General features: G+C 43.9%; 1 protein-coding gene across 2 annotated transcripts in view; it reads left to right on the plus strand.

Moving 5' to 3' along the window:
- Nucleotides 1-19,491, plus strand: part of LOC143788194 (inter-alpha-trypsin inhibitor heavy chain H3-like) — a 69,762-nt gene extending 50,271 nt beyond the window's left edge. For both annotated transcript variants that reach the window (XM_077277634.1, XM_077277635.1), the window contains one exon: nt 18,836-19,491. In XM_077277634.1, coding sequence (XP_077133749.1) covers nt 18,836-18,977 — 142 coding nt within the window. In that variant the 3' untranslated portion in view covers nt 18,978-19,491. The remainder of the gene's footprint in view (nt 1-18,835) is intronic.
- Nucleotides 19,492-19,697: the final 206 nt, after the last annotated feature.

A 19,697-nucleotide genomic window follows, 5' to 3' on the forward strand; every position in this document is an offset into this window, starting at 1 on the left:
TAGAATATGCACGTCCCCGTAGTATATGGACAATGATGATTCCAGAATTCGCGGCAGACTGTGCCCGTCGCTGATTGGTCGAGGCAACCTTTATGACATCATCGTCGCCATGCTGTGCCCGTCGCTGATTGGTCGAGGCGAATTCGCGGCAGACTGTGCCCGTCGCTGATTGGTCGAGGCAACCTTTATGACATCATCGTCGCCATGGCAACCATTATGACATCCACGTCGATACTGTGCCCGTCGCTGATTGGTCGAGGCGAATTCGCGGCAGACTGTGCCCGTCGCTGATTGGTCGAGGCAACCTTTATGACATCATCGTCGCCATGGCAACCATTATGACATCCACGTCGATACTGTGCCCGTCGCTGATTGGTCGAGGCGAATTCGCGGCAGACTGTGCCCGTCGCTGATTGGTCGAGGCAACCTTTATGACATCATCGTCGCCATGGCAACCATTATGACATCCACGTCGATACTGTGCCCGTCGCTGATTGGTCGAGGCCTGGCGGCCTCGACCAATCAGAGATGCGGGTTTTCCATTATGACATCATCGTCGCCATGCTGTGCCCGTCGCTGATTGGTCGAGGCCTGGCGGCCTCGACCAATCAGAGACGCGGGATTTCCAGGACAGACAGACAGACAGACAGAAAGACAGACAGACAGACAGACAGACAGACGGAAAAACCCTTAGACAATTAAATGGAGCGCCCCCACACCGCCGCAGGGCCGAGGGGTACCCGGAGCCGGGCCTCTAGGTCTCAGTTCTGGGGTTGTCACGGTGCTAGACCCGGTCCGTGGCCCTGTCTGTCAGTGGGGGACGTCCGGTGCAATAAGTGATGTTGTAGCGGTGCAGTTGTGGGGTGCAGGTCGCGGTAAATAACGAGGACACCAGGTTGCAGTCTCTTTACCTCTTTACTGAAGCTCTCTGGGTCCTCAGTCCGGAATACGGCTCACCAGGCTGCGCAAGTCCGGCCGGTCCAATGGCACTTCCAGAGCTCTCCTTGCAGGTGGAAATCGGTGCCTTCCTTCTAGCGCTATGTGTTGCAGTCCTTCCCTGCTGTGCTTACGGAAAGTACCCCACAACTGTTGTGTCTGTTTCTCGTGTTCCCTCACAACAACTTAATTCGCAATGATCTTCCTCGTCCCTCCAGATACTATGGTAGGAACGCACCCGTATGACGGGGAGGCTCGGAGATCTTCCGGGACTCTATCTGCGCCCCTCTCCTGTTGGTACCCCCCTTTGCCTTCCTGGGTGATGCGTGAGACAGTCCGCCTCAAGCTAACTGCCCTGCCGTAGGTCTGAGGTATGGCTTGAAACTCTTTACCTCCTCGGCGTTCCGGCCACCGGTAGTGCGCCTCAGTAAGGTGCTGCCTCTTTCAGCACAACCCTCACTGGTATCTCCTTTCGCTTGATTTCGTTTCTCACTCAGCACAATCTATCTCGCTTCTTAGTCCTTCCTTGGGCACCGCCGCTATGCTGAGCAGGCACGGTCCCTTTACGTTCTTTCCATGCCAAGCCTCTGCCAGGATCCCACCCCTGGCAGAGACCCTACAGTCTCTCCCTTCACAACACCCCCTGCCACCAGGTGTTGCTCCGTTCAATCCTGTCAGCGTTCTCTCTAACTTTCTGCCTGACCCCCAGTTTACCCACTATGGTGGGGAGTGGCCTAATGAATAGCACCCTTAGCTCCCCCCGGAGGCCCAGCTGTGAAATGTCTTGGTGACTGTGATACCTGCTCAGAGAACTCCTTCCGTGCCATCGAACGCAGCATGGCCCCCCTTAGTGGCTGAACCATGCTACTGCAACGACCAGGACTCTGGGGCGCTGCATAAATATATAGATAAGTAAAAAAAAAACAACTATTTTTGAACTCACTCACATCAAGTAATGAATAGCTTTGCACCATGTTTGGGACCACTGCTGACCGGCAGAAATCTAGAAAAAGCAGTCGAAAAAGTGCAGGTGCTACCAGATCTGTCAGTTCACAGACATCTCTCTGACGCGTTTGGGGCATTATATGCCCTTAATCAGAGATATGGTGCTTTGTCAGAAACTATTTAAAATAGCAATCAGCAAATCAGTACACATAATACATATTATTTCGTAACATACATTATACTATATTGTAAGCTATATACATACCATTAATACAATAACATTGTGTCATTTCGGAAATTCATTCTGTTCAGCTGTTTTGTATTCATTCTAAGCATCCATTACATTTCTCTTAATAACACCTTCTTTTGCCAGTCTCCACCTTTATCCGGACAATTAACTTTTTCGATCCCATAACAATTTAAACTATTCAAATTGCCTTTATTTCTATAAAATGTTTAGTACCTCCTCAATATGTTCTATTGTTTTCGTTAATGTTGTATACATGTTCTGATATTGGTTTTTTTAATTTCCTAGTTATGTATCCAATATAGCACATATTGCAAACAGTACATTCTACACATTATACAACGTGGTCTGAGTCAGAATTAATAAAAAAAATGTTATGTCATATTTCTTACCATCTGGCAGGACTATACATCTCTTCTTTTTACTATAGCTTACACTTTTTACTGCAATTATAAAAACCTTTTTGGTATAACCAAGTGCTTTTTTCATTTTTGAATTCTGAAAATAAACTGGGTGAAGATAAATTTCCTAAAGTATTACCCTTTTTCATCAACTATTCTATAACCATCAGTCAAAATTTTATTTAATAGGGTATCCTGATATAAAATAGGCATATATTTATGACAGTATTTTTTCGTACTATAAGACTCACCAGACCATAAGACGCACCACAAATTTTGAAGAGGAAAATAGGAAAAAATGTTTTTTTTATAGATGTACATCCATCTTATATAGCCTAAATTTAAGGTATCATACCTGGGGGGGCCAGCCGTGGTGGTGCGGGGTCATAGGAAGCAATGTCCCTTCCTCAGGAAGCCGGCAGTGGCAGAAGTGGGGTAATTCTTTGGGCCCTTGGTGGGAGAAGTACATGCCCCAGCAGTGCAATGCTGCGGGCCTGTGTCAGCGGCGAGGCAGAGTGGAGTGCATACAATATATGGAATGAAGTGGTAGTTCCAGCTCCTTAAAATTCAAAGTCTTTATTTTCCAAGTTAAAACTTCATAGTCATCAAAGAATCCTTGTACATCATGGATGCATAGGCAGCGAAAAAGAAGGTATAAGCAACGCGTTTCGATCAACTAAGATCTTTATCACAGCTTAATCCTACATCTACAGTACCTTCTAGTTCTTATAAGGTGTTCCATCTACTCTTACACAGCTGATTTGATCACCTGGTATTAATTACAGAGTCTGCACCTATCAAAATTTCACAGAAAAATTACAAATCTTTAAAATGTCATAATACATATAAATGGCATAATACATACAATAACTATTTACAAATAATGGTACAATAATTCATTTCTCCTATTCAGGCCATTTGGATATCTTGTTTCTAGATTATAAATCCAAAATGCCTCTCTGGTTAAGAGGCGTCTTTTTATATCTCCACCGCGCGGTGATTTTTTTATTTGTTCTATACCTTGGACTTTCATTGCTGATATATTTCCAGCGTGGTGGGTTATAAAGTTTTTGGTACCATGGAAATATTGCGATTATTACTATTTCCTTTTAGTGTGTCACTCAAATGTTCGGATATGCGCGTCTTTAATTTTCTTGTGGTGCAACTCACATATGTTAAATTACAGATCTCACAATCTATTTTATAGACCACATTAGTCGTGTGACAATTTATGAATTGCTTTATATTATACATTGATGAATTTTTCTTGGCAGTGAAGGTTTTACTTGTAAGTGCATGTTCACATGTACTGCACGATGTGGTTCCGCACTTGTAGAAGCCATTGACTTCAAGCCATGTTCTCGATTTGGTTCTGGTCAGAAATAGTCCAGGGGAGATTAAGTTTCCTATTGTAGGTGCTCTCCTAGCTACCACAGCTTAATGCCCTCCCCCAATATATTGGATAGCGTAGTGTCCTCATAGAGAATTGGCAAGCGTTTATTAATAATATGTTTTATTTGATTAAATTGTGGGCTATATTGTAAACAGATGAATGGTTTCTTTTTTCTGTGATCTTTTATTTTCCTATCCTGTCTCCTAGGTGCTAACATGCTTTCTCTATCTTTTTTACCCACTTGATTTTCTGCTCTTTTTAAAGACCAAGTATGGCCTTTTGGGAGTACAAATATATATACTCTGTGGATAATCCTTATTCTGGGGGTGTGGTCTGGTATGGCAGATACATCGTTGACCTGCTCATCATATGGGGGGAGATGTGTCTGCCATACCGAACTTCGTTAAATACATAAATAACAACAGTTTTAATATTAAATTCACTCACAGGTGTGATAGGAAACATATTTCATTCCTGGATCTGGAGTTACTAGGCACAGAAGGTCATACCATTATTAGCAAGACGCATGTAAAACCTAACAGTGGGAATACTGTCCTGCATGCTACAAGGAGCCACCCCAAACACACCATTAAGTCGATACCAGTGGGGGAGTACACTAGACTAAAAAGAAATTGTAGCAGAGCAGATTATATGAATAAAGAATTTAAAGAACTGGAAATTAAATTAGGTGCAAGAAAATATCCCAGATGGTCACCAGATGAATATGCGGCTCCACCCCTACGCATATTCATTAATGTAATGAGCGGTACCATGTGACCGCTCAGTACAGGAAGAAGCTGCCGGCGCCGGGGAAAAGACGTGCAGGGACCGCGCCAGGAGCAGGTGAGTATAATTACACAGCCCCCCGCTCCCCCTCCCCTGCCGACCCCTGGGTATGACTCGAGTATAAGCCGAGAGGGGGACTTTCAGCCCAAAAAAATGGGCTGAAAATCTCGGCTTATACCCGAGTATACACGGTAATACCAGGTGATCAAATCAGCTGTGTAAGAGTAGATGGAACACCTTATAAGAACTAGAAGGTAGATGTAGGATTAAGCTGTGATAAAGATCTTAGTTGATCGAAACGCGTTGCTTATACCTTTCTTTTTCGCTGCCTATGCATCCATGATGCACAAGGATTCTTTGATGACTATGAAGTTTTAACTTGGAAAATAAAGACTTTGAATTTTAACCCCTTCACCCCCAAGGGTGGTTTGCACGTTAATGACCGGGCCAATTTTTACAATTCTGACCACTGTCCCTTTATGAGGTTATAACTCTGGAACGCTTCAACGGATCTTGGCGATTCAGACACTGTTTTCTCGTGACATATTGTACTTCATGATAGTGGTAAAATTTCTTCGATATAACTTGCGTTTATTTGTGAAAAAAACGAATATTTGGCGAAAATTTAGAAAATTTCGCAATTTTCCAACTTTGAATTTTTATGCCCTTAAATCACAGACATATGTCATGCAAAATACTTAGTAAGTAACATTTCCCACATGTCTACTTTACATCAGCAAAATTTTGGAACCAAAATTTTTTTTTGTGACGGAGTTATAAGGGTTAAAAGTTGACCAGCAATTTCTCATTTTTACAACACCATTTTTTTTTAAGGACCACATCTCATTTGAAGTAATTTTGAGGGGTCTATATGATAGAAAATACCCAAGTGTGACACCATTGTAAAAACTGCACCCCTCAAGGTACTCAAAACCACTTTCAAAAAGTTTATTAACCCTTCAGGTGTTTCACAGGAATTTTTGGAATGTTTAAATAAAAATAAACATTTAACTTTTTTTCACACAAAATTTATTTCAGCTCCAATTTGTTTTATTTTACCAAGGGTAACAGGAGAAAATAGACCCCAAAATTTGTTGTACAATTTGTCCTGAGTACGCTGATACCCCATATGTGGGGGTAAACCACTGTTTGGGCGCATGGCAGAGCTCGGAAGGAAAGGAGCGCCATTTGACTTTTCAATGCAAAATTGACTGGAATTGAGATGGGACGCCATGTTGCATTTGGAGAGCCCCTGATGTGCCTAAACATTGAAACCCCCCACAAGTGACACCATTTTGGAAAGTAGACCCTCTAAGGATCTTATCTAGATGTGTGGTGAGCACTTTGACCCAACAAGTGCTTCACAGAAATTTATAATGCAGAGCCGTAAAAATAAAAAATCATATTTTTTCACAAAAATGATCTTTTCGCCCCCAATTTTTTATTTTCCCAAGGGTAAGAGAAGAAATTGGACCCGAAAAATTGTTGTGCAATTTGTCCTGAGTACGCTGATACCCCATATGTGGGTGTAAACCATTGTTTGGGCACAGGGCAGAGCTCGGAAGGGAAGGAGCGCCATTTGACTTTTCAATGCAAAATTGACTGGAATTGAGATGGGACGCCATGTTGCGTTTGGAGAGCCCCTGATGTGCCTAAACATTGAAACCCTGTACAAGTGACACCATTTTGGAAAGTAGACCCCTTAAGGAACTTATCTAGATGTGTGTTGAGCACTTTGACCCAACAAGTGCTTCACAGAAGTTTATAATGCAGAGCCGTAAAAATAAAAAATCATATTTTTTCACAAAAATTATCTTTTCGCCCCCATTTTTTTATTTCCCCAAGGGTAAGAGAAGAAATTAGACCACAAAAGTTGTTGTGCAATTTGTCCTGAGTTCGACGATACCCCATATGTGGGGGTAAACCACTGTTTGGGCGCATAGCAGAGCTCGGAAGGGAAGGAGCGCTATTTTATTTTTCAATGCAAAATTGACTGGAATTAAGATGGGATGCCATGTTGCGTTTGGAGAGCCCCTGATGTGCCTAAACATTAAAAAACCCCACAAGTGACACCATTTTGGAAAGTAGACCCCCTAAGGAACTTATCTAGATGTGTTTTGAGAGCTTTGAACCCCCAAGTGTTTCACTACAGTTTATAACGCAGAGCCGTGAAAATAAAAATTCTTTTTTTTTCACAAAAATGATTTTTAGCCCCCAGTTTTGTATTTTCACAAGGGTATCAGGATAAATTGGACCCCAAAAGTTGTTGTCCAGTTTGTCCTGAGTACGCTGATACCCCATATGTGGGGGGGAACCACTGTTTGGGTGCATGACAGAGCTCGGAAGGGAAGGAGCGCCATTTGGAATGCAGACTTAAATGGATTGGTCTGCAGGCGTCACGTTGCATTTGCAGAGCCCCTGATGTACCCAAACAGTACAAACCCCCCACAAGTGACCCCATATTGGAAACTAGACCCCCCAAGGAACTTATCTAGATGTGTTGTGAGAACTTTGAACCCCCAAGTGTTTCACTACAGTTTATAACGCAGAGCCGTGAAAATAAAAATTCTTTTTTTTTTCACAAAAATGATTTTTAGCCCCCAGTTTTGTATTTTCACAAGGGTATCAGGATACATTGGACCCCAAAAGTTGTTGTCCAATTTGTCCTGAGTACGCTGATACCCCATATGTGGGGGGAACCACTGTTTGGGCGCATGACAGAGCTCGGAAGGGAAGGAGCGCCATTTGGAATGCAGACTTAAATGGATTGGTCTGCAGGCGTCACGTTGCATTTGCAGAGCCCCTGATGTACCCAAACAGTACAAACCTGTTGTGAATTTGCTTTTTGCTCCCTCTAGTGGTTACTAGTTTTTTGACTCTGGTTTTTCTGTCATTCCTTTTATCCGCACCTGGGTCGTTAGTTAGGGGTGTTGCTATATAAGCTCCCTAGACCTTCAGTTCAATGCCTGGCAACGTAGTTATCAGAGCTAGTCTGCTGTGCTCTTGTCTACTGATCCTGGTTCCAGTTATATCAGCTAAGTCTGCCTTTTGCTTTTTGCTATTTGTTTTGGTTTTGTATTTTTGTCCAGCTTGTTCCAAATCTATATCCTGACCTTTGCTGGAAGCTCTAGGGGGCTGGTGTTCTCCCCCCGGACCGTTAGACGGTTCGGGGGTTCTTGAATTTCCAGTGTGGATTTTGATAGGGTTTTTGTTGACCATATAAGTTACCTTTCTTTATTCTGCTATCAGTAAGCGGGCCTCTCTGTGCTAAACCTGGTTCATTTCTGTGTTTGTCATTTCCTCTTACCTCACCGTTATTATTTGTGGGGGGCTTCTATCCAGCTTTGGGGTCCCCTTCTCTGGAGGCAAGAAAGGTCTTTTGTTTTCCTCTACTAGGGGTAGCTAGATTCTCCGGCTGGAGCGTGTCATCTAGAATCAACGTAGGAATGATCCCCGGCTACTTCTAGTGTTGGCGTTAGGAGTAGATATATGGTCAACCCAGTTACCACTGCCCTATGAGCTGGATTTTTGTATTCTGCAGACTTCCACGTACCTCTGAGACCCTCGCCATTGGGGTCATAACAGTTTGCCAGGCCAGTATTAAATGTTTAATGCGTTGCAGAAGAGGGATTATAAGAAAGAAGATTCTGAGTTTTTTTTTTTTTCTTTCTTCTTCCCCTTTACCTCAGAGTGGCTATGCTTGCTGCAGACATGAATGTCCAGACCTTGATTACAAGTGTGGACCAGCTGGCTACTCATGTGCAGGGCATACAAGACTATGTTATCAGAAATCCTAGGTCAGAACCTAAAATACCGATTCCTGAACTGTTTTCCGGAGACAGGTTTAAGTTTAGGAATTTTGTGAATAATTGTAAATTGTTTTTGTCCCTGAGACCCTGTTCATCTGGAGACTCTGCTCAGCAAGTAAAAATAGTTATTTCGTTCTTACGGGGCGACCCTCAGGATTGGGCTTTTTCGCTGGCGCCAGGAGATCCGGCATTGGCTGATATTGATGCGTTTTTTCTGGCGCTCGGTTTACTTTATGAGGAACCCAATCTTGAGATTCAGGCAGAAAAGGCCTTGCTGGCTATGTCTCAGGGGCAGGACGAGGCTGAAGTGTATTGCCAAAAATTTTGGAAATGGTCCGTGCTGACACATTGGAACGAGTGTGCACTGGCCGCTAATTTTAGAAATGGCCTATCTGAAGCCATTAAGAATGTTATGGTGGGTTTTCCCATTCCCACAGGTCTCAATGATACTATGGCACTGGCTATTCAAATTGACCGGCGGTTGCGGGAGCGCAAAACCGCAAATTCCCTCATGGTGTTGTCTGAACAGACACCTAATTCGGTGCAATGTGATAGAAAAACCGCAAATTCCCTCATGGTGTTGTCTGAACAGACACCTGATTTAATGCAATGTGATAGAATCCTGACTAGAAATGAGCGGAAAATTCATAGACGCCGGAATGGCTTGTGCTACTACTGTGGTGATTCTACACATGTTATCTCAGCATGCTCTAAACGTATAGCTAAGGTTGTTAGTCCTGTCACCGTTGGTAATTTGCAACCTAAATTTATTCTGTCTGTAACTTTGATTTGCTCACTGTCGTCTTATCCTGTCATGGCGTTTGTAGATTCAGGTGCTGCCCTGAGTCTTATGGATCTGTCATTTGCTAAGCACTGTGGTTTTACTCTTGAACCATTAGAAAATCCTATTCCTCTTAGGGGTATTGATGCTACGCCATTGGCAGCAAATAAACCGCAGTATTGGACACAGGTTATCATGTGCATGACTCCTGAACACCGCGAGGTGATACGTTTCCTGGTTTTACATAAAATGCATGATTTGGTTGTTTTAGGGCTGCCATGGTTACAGACCCATAATCCAGTCCTGGACTGGAAGGCTATGTCAGTCTCAAGTTGGGGCTGTCGTGGTATTCATGGGGATTCCCTGCCTGTGTCTATTGCTTCTTCTACGCCTTCGGAAGTTCCGGAGTATTTGTCTGATTATCAGGATGTCTTCAGTGAGTCTGAGTCCAGTGCACTGCCTCCTCATAGGGACTGTGACTGTGCTATAGATTTGATCCCAGGCAGTAAGTTTCCTAAGGGAAGACTGTTTAATCTGTCGGTACCTGAACATACCGCTATGCGTTCATATATCAAGGAGTCTCTGGAGAAAGGACATATTCGTCCGTCTTCTTCCCCCCTTGGTGCGGGATTCTTTTTTGTGGCAAAAAAGGACGGATCTTTGAGACCTTGTATTGATTATCGGCTTTTAAATAAGATCACTGTCAAATTTCAGTATCCTTTACCGCTGTTGTCTGACTTGTTTGCCCGGATTAAAGGTGCCAAGTGGTTCACCAAGATAGACCTTCGTGGTGCGTACAACCTTGTGCGCATTAAGCAAGGTGATGAATGGAAAACCGCATTCAATACGCCCGAAGGTCATTTTGAGTACTTGGTGATGCCTTTTGGGCTCTCCAATGCGCCTTCAGTTTTTCAGTCCTTTATGCATGACATTTTCCGGAAGCATCTGGATAAATTTTTGATTGTTTATCTGGATGATATTTTGGTTTTTTCTGATGATTGGGATTCGCATGTGGAGCAGGTCAGGTTGGTCTTTAAAATTCTGCGTGAAAATTCTTTGTTTGTCAAGGGCTCAAAGTGTCTCTTTGGTGTACAGAAGGTTCCCTTTTTGGGGTTCATTTTTTCCCCTTCTGCTGTGGAGATGGACCCAGTCAAGGTCCGAGCTATTCTTGATTGGACTCAGCCCTCGTCGGTTAAGAGTCTTCAGAAGTTCTTGGGTTTCGCTAACTTCTACCGTCGTTTTATCGCTAATTTTTCTAGCATTGTGAAACCGTTGACGGATATGACCAAGAAGGGCTCCGATGTAGCTAACTGGGCTCCTGCTGCCGTGGAGGCTTTCCAGGAGTTGAAGCGCCGGTTTACTTCGGCGCCTGTTTTGTGCCAGCCCGATGTCTCACTTCCCTTTCAGGTTGAGGTGGATGCTTCAGAGATTGGAGCAGGGGCCGTTTTGTCGCAGAGAGGCCCTGGTTGCTCTGTTATGAAACCTTGTGCCTTTTTCTCCAGGAAGTTTTCGCCTGCCGAGCGAAATTATGATGTGGGCAATCGGGAGTTGTTGGCCATGAAATGGGCATTTGAGGAGTGGCGTCATTGGCTCGAGGGTGCTAAGCATCGTGTGGTGGTCTTGACTGATCACAAAAATCTGATGTATCTCGAGTCTGCTAAACGCCTTAATCCGAGACAGGCCCGCTGGTCATTGTTTTTCTCCCGCTTTGATTTTGTTGTCTCGTATTTACCAGGTTCAAAGAATGTGAAGGCCGATGCTCTTTCTAGGAGCTTTGTGCCTGATGCTCCTGGAGTCGCTGATCCTGTTGGTATTCTTAAAGATGGAGTTATCTTGTCAGCTATTTCTCCGGATCTGCGACGTGTGTTGCAGAGATTTCAGGCTGATAGGCCTGAGTCTTGTCCACCTGACAGACTGTTTGTCCCGGATAAATGGACCAGCAGAGTCATTTCCGAGGTTCATTCCTCGGTGTTGGCAGGTCACCCGGGAATTTTTGGCACCAGAGATCTGGTGGCCAGGTCCTTTTGGTGGCCTTCCTTGTCAAGGGATGTGCGGTCATTTGTGCAGTCCTGTGGGACTTGTGCTCGAGCTAAGCCTTGCTGTTCTCGTGCCAGCGGTTTGCTCTTGCCCTTGCCTGTCCCGAAGAGACCTTGGACACATATCTCCATGGATTTCATTTCTGATCTTCCGCTATCTCAGGGCATGTCCGTTATCTGGGTGATATGTGATCGCTTCTCCAAGATGGTCCATTTGGTTCCTTTGCCTAAGCTGCCTTCCTCTTCCGATCTGGTTCCTGTGTTTTTCCAGAACGTGGTTCATTTGCACGGCATCCCTGAGAATATTGTGTCAGACAGAGGATCCCAGTTCGTTTCTAGGTTCTGGCGATCCTTTTGTAGTAGGATGGGCATTGATTTGTCGTTTTCGTCTGCTTTCCATCCTCAGACTAATGGACAGACGGAGCGAACCAATCAGACTTTGGAGGCTTATTTGAGGTGTTTTGTCTCTGCTGATCAGGACGATTGGGTGACATTCTTGCCGTTGGCTGAGTTTGCCCTTAATAATCGGGCTAGTTCCGCCACCTTGGTTTCGCCTTTTTTCTGCAACTCTGGTTTCCATCCTCGCTTTTCTTCGGGTCATGTGGAGCCTTCTGACTGTCCTGGGGTGGATTCTGTGGTAGATAGGTTGCAGCGGATCTGGAATCATGTGGTGGACAACTTGAAGTTGTCACAGGAGAGGGCTCAGCGCTTTGCCAACCGCCGCCGCGGTGTGGGTCCCCGACTACGCGTTGGGGATTTGGTATGGCTTTCTTCCCGCTTTGTTCCTATGAAGGTCTCCTCTCCCAAATTTAAACCTCGTTTTATTGGGCCTTACAAGATATTGGAAATCCTTAATCCTGTATCTTTTCGTCTGGATCTTCCTGTGTCGTTTGCTATTCACAATGTATTTCATAGGTCCTTGTTGCGGCGGTACATTGTGCCTGTAGTTCCTTCTGCTGAGCCTCCTGCTCCGGTGTTGGTTGAGGGCGAGTTGGAGTACGTGGTGGAGAAGATCTTGGATTCTCGCCTCTCCAGGCGGAGGCTTCAGTACCTGGTCAAGTGGAAGGGCTATGGTCAGGAGGATAATTCCTGGGTGGTCGCCTCTGATGTTCATGCGGCCGATTTAGTTCGTGCCTTTCATGCCGCTCATCCTGATCGCCCTGGTGGTCGTGGTGAGGGTTCGGTGACCCCTCACTAAGGGGGGGGTACTGTTGTGAATTTGCTTTTTGCTCCCTCTAGTGGTTACTAGTTTTTTGACTCTGGTTTTTCTGTCATTCCTTTTATCCGCACCTGGGTCGTTAGTTAGGGGTGTTGCTATATAAGCTCCCTAGACCTTCAGTTCAATGCCTGGCAACGTAGTTATCAGAGCTAGTCTGCTGTGCTCTTGTCTACTGATCCTGGTTCCAGTTATATCAGCTAAGTCTGCCTTTTGCTTTTTGCTATTTGTTTTGGTTTTGTATTTTTGTCCAGCTTGTTCCAAATCTATATCCTGACCTTTGCTGGAAGCTCTAGGGGGCTGGTGTTCTCCCCCCGGACCGTTAGACGGTTCGGGGGTTCTTGAATTTCCAGTGTGGATTTTGATAGGGTTTTTGTTGACCATATAAGTTACCTTTCTTTATTCTGCTATGAGTAAGCGGGCCTCTCTGTGCTAAACCTGGTTCATTTCTGTGTTTGTCATTTCCTCTTACCTCACCGTTATTATTTGTGGGGGGCTTCTATCCAGCTTTGGGGTCCCCTTCTCTGGAGGCAAGAAAGGTCTTTTGTTTTCCTCTACTAGGGGTAGCTAGATTCTCCGGCTGGAGCGTGTCATCTAGAATCAACGTAGGAATGATCCCCGGCTACTTCTAGTGTTGGCGTTAGGAGTAGATATATGGTCAACCCAGTTACCACTGCCCTATGAGCTGGATTTTTGTATTCTGCAGACTTCCACGTACCTCTGAGACCCTCGCCATTGGGGTCATAACACAAACCCCCCACAAGTGACCCCATATCGGAAACTAGACCCCCCAAGGAACTTATCTAGATGTGTTGTGAGAACTTTGAACCCCCAAGTGTTTCACTAGTTTACAACGCAGAGCCGTGAAAATAAAAAATCTTTTTTTTCCCACAAAACTTATTTTTTGGCCCCCAGTTTTGTATTTTCCCAAGGGTAGCAGGAGAACTTGGACCCCAAAAGATGATGTCCAATTTGTCCTGAGTACGCTGATACCCCATATGTTGGGGTAAACCCCTGTTTGGGCATACGGGAGAGCTCTGAAGGGAAGGAGCACTGTTTTCCTTTTTCAACGCAGAATTGGCTGGAATTCAGATCGGATGCCATGTCCCGTTTGGAGAGCCCCTGATGTGCCTAAACAGTGGAAACCCCCCAATTATAACTGAAACCCTAATCCAAACACACCCCTTACCCTAATCCCAACAGTAACCCTAACCACTCCTCTAACCCAGACACACCCAACCCTATTCCCAACCGTAAATGTAATCCAAACCCTAACCCTATCTTTAGCCCCAACCCTAACTGTAGCCCCAACCCTAGCCCCAACCCTAGCCCTAACCCTAGCACTAACACTAGCCCTAACCCTAGCCCCAACCCTAGCCCTAACCCTAGCCCTAACCCTAGCCCAACCCTAGCCCTAACCCTAACCCTAGCCCCAACCCTAGCCCCAAACCCTAACCCTAACCCTAGCCCTAACCCTTGCCCTAACCCTAACCCTAACCCTAGCCCTAACCCTAGCTCTAACCCTAGCCCTAACTCTAGTCCTAACTCTAGCCCTAACCCTAACCCTAATGGGAAAATGGAAATAAATACATTTTTTAATTTTTCCCTAACTAAGGGGGTGATGAAGGGGGGTTTGATTTACTTTTATAGCGGGTTTTTTAGCGGATTTTTATGATTGGCAGCCGTCACACACTGAAAGACGCTTTTCATTGCAAAAAATATTTTTTGCGTTACCACACTTTGAGAGCTGTAATTTTTCCATATTTGAGTCCACAGAGTCATGTGAGATCTTGTTTTTTGTGGGACGAGTTGACGTTTTTATTGGTAACATTTTCGGACACGTGACTTTTTTGATCGCTTTTTATTCCGATTTTTGTGAGGCAGAGTGATCAAAAACCAGCTATTCATGAATTTCTTTTGGGGGAGGCGTTTATACCGTTCCGCGTTTGGTAAAATTGATAAAGCAGTTTTATTCATCGGGTCAGTACGATTACAGCGATATCTCATTTATATCATTTTTTTTATGTTTTGGCGCTTTTATACGATAAAAACTATTTTATAGAAAAAATAATTATTTTGGTATCGCTTTATTCTCAGGACTATAACTTTTTTATTTTTTGCTGATGATGCTGTATGGCGGCTCGTTTTTTGCGGGACAAGATGACGTTTTCAGCGGTACCATGGTTATTTATATCAGTCTTTTTGATCGCGTGTTATTCCACTTTTTGTTTGGCGGTATGATAATAAAGCGTTGTTTTTTGCCTCGTTTTTTTTTTTTTTTTCTTACGGTGTTTACTGAAGGGGTTAACTAGTGGGGCAGTTTTATAGGTTGGGTCGTTACAGACGCGGCGATACTAAATATGTGTACTTTTATTGTTTTTTTTATTTTATTTAGCAAAAGAAATGTATTTATGGGAATAATATTTTTTTTTTTCTTTATTTAGGATATTTTTTTTATTTATTTTTTTACACATGTGGGGAATTTTTTTTTTACTTTTTTACTTTGTCCCAGGGGGGGGGACATCACAGATCATTGATCTGGCAGTGTGCACAGCACTCTGCCAGATCTGCGATCTGCTGTGCAGGGCTGCAGGCTTACCAAGTGTCTGCTCTGAGCAGGCACTCGGTAAGCCACCTCCCTCCCTGCAGGACCCGGATGCCGCGGCCATCTTGGATCCGGGACCTGCGGCGAGGAGGGAGGTAGGAGACCCTTGGAGCAACGCGATCACATCGCGTTGCTCTGGGGGTCTCAGGGAAGCCCGCAGGGAGCCCCCTCCCTGCGCGATGCTTCCCTATACCGCCGGTACACCGCGATCATGTTTGATCGCGGTGTGCCGGGGGTTAATGTGCCGGGGGTGGTCCGTGACCGCTCCTGGCACATAGTGCCGGATGTCAGCTGCGATATGCAGCTGACACCCGGTTGCGATCGGCTGCGCACCCCCCGTGAGCGCGGCCGATCGCGTATGACGTACTATCCCGTCGGTGGTCATACGGGCCCACCCCACCTCGACGGGATAGTACGTCAGATGTCAGGAAGGGGTTAAGGAGCTGGAAATACCACTTCATTCCATATATTGTGGTCAGGACGAGTTCCGCGCACTTGTAGTATCGGTGAGCTGGCAGAGGTTTAGCCTCTATTTCTTTTTTTATTCCCAACTACCATTTTCCTGAAATGAATTTCCGTGTGCAGCCAGAGGCAGCGCATGCGCAGACTGGGATGTTGGCCTGGCTGAGATCTCAATCTGCGCAAGCAACGCCTCCGGAGACCATCTTTCTGAAGTCGTTGGTTCAGGGAAACAGCCGACGGAGGAGGTGCTTGCATGGATTGAGATGTAGGGCGAGAACACTGGCTGCACCTTGCAATGCCTCTTGTGACCCAAAGGTCCAGGAAAATGGGACCCTGCCTCCTGTGATCCTGCTTCACCATCGCTGCAACGCCCCGTAAGCTACATTCGGATTATAACCCCCCCATTACTCCAACCCCCAATTTGGGGGGGAAAAAGTTTGTCTTATAGTCTGAAAAATGCGGTAATAATTTTTTAAAATATCTTTATATTGAGAATTATATGGGGTACTAAAGGTAGCTATTGAATTATTCTGTGTATTGCTTCTTTTAGCTTTATTACAGCTTTTTAGTACATCTTCTCGTCGTTTACCCATTGTTTTTTCAATGAATTATTTTTTTAAATTATTAATATCACTATTTTTTGTAACCTCTATTCTTTAATCTTATCTTGCTGGTTAAACTTTCTTCTTTAAAATTACTATTCTCTGAGCAGATACATTTTGACCTTAAAAATTCATCATATAGTAAGGCCCTGATTGTGTGGCTGGGGTGACAACTGTTTGCACATAACAGTGTATTCTCACTAACCGTTTTATGAAATGTAGTACGAGTAATACCTAAAGCAAAAACGCCCCTATGTTCAATATCCAAAAACTGAATAAATGTTCTAGAATAATTGGCTGTACTACAAAAGTGAGTATATACCTCACATTTTTGTAAATATTTTATTTTATCTTTTCATGGAACAACACTGTGAAGACATGATACTTTGATACAATGTAAAGTAGTCAGTGTAAGCTTGTGTGACCGTGTAAATTTGGTGTGCCCTCTAAATAACTCAACATACAACCATTAGTATCTAAACCGCTGGCAACAAAAGGGAGTACACCGCTGAATTGGTGTGCATGGCTGTCATCATAGAAGGAAGCCTCTTCTAAAGATCATGCACAAGAAAGCCCACAAACACTTTGCTGAAGACAAGCAGACTAAGGATATAGATTACTGGAAACTGTAGTCTGATGAGACCAAGATAAATTTATTTGGTCCAGATGGTGTCAAGCAATTGTGGTGGCAACCAGGTGAGGAGTACAAAGAAAAGTGTGTCTTGCCTACAGTCAAGGGGAGTTACAGTTTATTGAGGGAACCATGAATGCCAACATGTACTGTGATATACTGAAGCAGAGCATCATGTTTCCCTCCCTCTGGAAACTAGACCTCAGGGCAGTATTCTGACATGATAACGACCCCAAACACACCTCCGAGACGACCACTGCCTTGGAGTGAAACTAAGGGTATAGGTGCTGGACTGGCAAAGCATGTCTCCAGACCTAAACCCTATTGAGCATCTGTGGGACATCCTAAAATGGAAGGTGGAGGAGCGCAAGGTGTCTGACATCTACCAGCTCCGTGATGTCGTGGAGTAGTGGCAGAAAATTCCAGTGGCAACCTGTGCAGCTCTAGTGGCCTCCATGCCCAAGAGTGCATGAAAATATTGGTGGCCACACAAAATATTGACACTTTGCACACAATTTGGCCATTTATGGTTGCAGGCACACCTGCATTTTTGCTATGAACGATCCTACTGCAGTCCTTCTGTCCTGGTCCTACTTTTTCATCTTTCTGTTCTGGTCCTACTTTTTCCATCTTCATAAAATGACCAACCTTCTCTCAACCTGTTGCCCTTTGATAGACAAACACTGATGTCATTGCAGATGTATCCATCCTTCTTGTGTTTTCTCTGGTGAGGGGAGGATGTCACCAGGCAGATTTATTATACATTTGCTTTGAGTAGTCAAATTTTCTATTTGGATTAGAGGATAACTTTATAGGATCTATTTTCAACCTATACCACCAATGAGGGAAGCCTGGGACAAAACACACAAAAGTACACAAAGTTTATGATGCAGCTCTGTGACAGATCAACCATCTTTGTTTATGATTTGCAAATATGTTTCTACTGCAGGTTCCTTTTGCACAATACTTCCTTTTTGTGAGCAGTCACTTAACGTTGTGCTTAATACGTGCATTAATAAAAAAAAATCCACTTAAATGGTCACAATTATACAACTTATTCAACCAGGTAGTCAGTGAAATACTGCGATGGATTGTGATATTGCCGGCAGTGGTGTGTCTAGGCTTTCCGGCATCCGGGGCAAGAATTCACTTTGGTGCATCTTCTTTTCACTACTGCTGAATCCCCTAGCTTATTCACACTAGGCCGGGACTTGTGGCACTAATGAGGCCTTGGACGATTCTGCACAGTCACATACAGACTAGCTGCTCTTCCTTATTCTCTCTATGTTCAGTGAGAAACTGAGAGAAGCAGGAAGAGAAGATAGTTGTCACGTGACGGTTAGTATGCAATTCGCATATGCGTGAAGTGCCATGTAACACACTGTTGGGATTGGCATGCTATAGTGCTTCATTTTATAATGAAATGGTTTGTCCAGGTTTGAGATGAAAGTCTGCAGTCAAGTCTGCAATCTCTCCCACTATCGGGGGCAGCAAAATGCAGCTTCTGGTGCGACACCTCGAACCACTACATCAGGTGGCCCGACAGCACCCCATGCCGGCTGCGCCTAGGGCAAATGCCTCATCTTCCCCCCTAGGTAAGCCCCTGATTGCTGGAATATTTGGACAAATATATGACCCCTCTGTAGTGGAAGTAGGACTGAAGAGAAGCTTCTTACTACCTATACTCCCTCTTGCTATTACAGCAGGTGGACTTTGCAGCTTCCTGTGGGACATGGAGACTCTTTTGCTAATTAGTATCGTAATGGTGGGATCTAGACATGGGATTTGCTAGAATGCCCATTGCAGTGCTATTAATTCATGATTCTTTTGCATGACAAAAATATACAGTATAAATATGTAAAGAATCATTCCTCTCCCTCTGTTTTAGGCCAGAATGTTTCTTTGTACAATATATATATATATATATATATATATATATATATATATATATATAATGCCTGTTAATATTATTTCTTATATTTTAGGAGTTCAGAAAAAGACTACAGATCAGACCCCCGGAATGGCACTAAAACTCCTTGCTGGTTTGTGAATTCCAATGGAAAAGGACTACTTGATGGAACCCATACAGATTATATTGTGCCTGATATCTTTAGCAGTGCCTACTAGCACACTTTATTGTGTTTCATTGACAAAAATTCTGAAAATCCAACTTTATTTTATTCAATGGGTTGTCCCATGAGTATAGATAAAATGGTGATTGTAGCTACATGTGTCCCTATGACATCTCTGCATTATCTATAAAGAGGTTCTACCATCAGGATATCCTCCCATATTTTCCATTACGGCATATATTCATTATAGTGAGGAGTCTCCCACTTACGACTCTGCTCCTTTTAACAAGAGCAGATTGTCACTACATTGATGGAGGGGGCAGGGGATTGGGATTTTGTTTAGGAGGAATATGAAAGCTCCTATTTTTGTACTAATATCTATTTTTCCTGAGTAGTTTCCATCCACACTGCAAAAATATATTCCATAGTTAGTGGGGTAGTGCCCTTTAAACTACTGAATTAGTAGTAACATAATAGTTAATAGTATACAGACTCTAATGTATCCAGTATGTTGTGCCTGAAAATAAATATTATGTGTATGCTTATATTAAAAAGTTTACATTAATCAACTTTTGTTATACGTCTCATGTTTTAAAAACAGAGATGAGAGACCTGTTTTCGCCACGGTCATATTTTGCCAATTTCTAAATTTGATCACAATTCATGGGCTAAGCAGCTTTGAGAGCATTGATCAACCGGTTTGGGATTCACTTTTGGTGAGTTTAAGAGATTGGCCAGGGTCACACTTGCGAGTGCAATGCGAGAAACTCGCTCG

The sequence above is a fragment of the Ranitomeya variabilis genome, chromosome 8 (assembly GCF_051348905.1).
Source record: "Ranitomeya variabilis isolate aRanVar5 chromosome 8, aRanVar5.hap1, whole genome shotgun sequence".
Taxonomy (NCBI): domain Eukaryota; kingdom Metazoa; phylum Chordata; class Amphibia; order Anura; family Dendrobatidae; genus Ranitomeya; species Ranitomeya variabilis.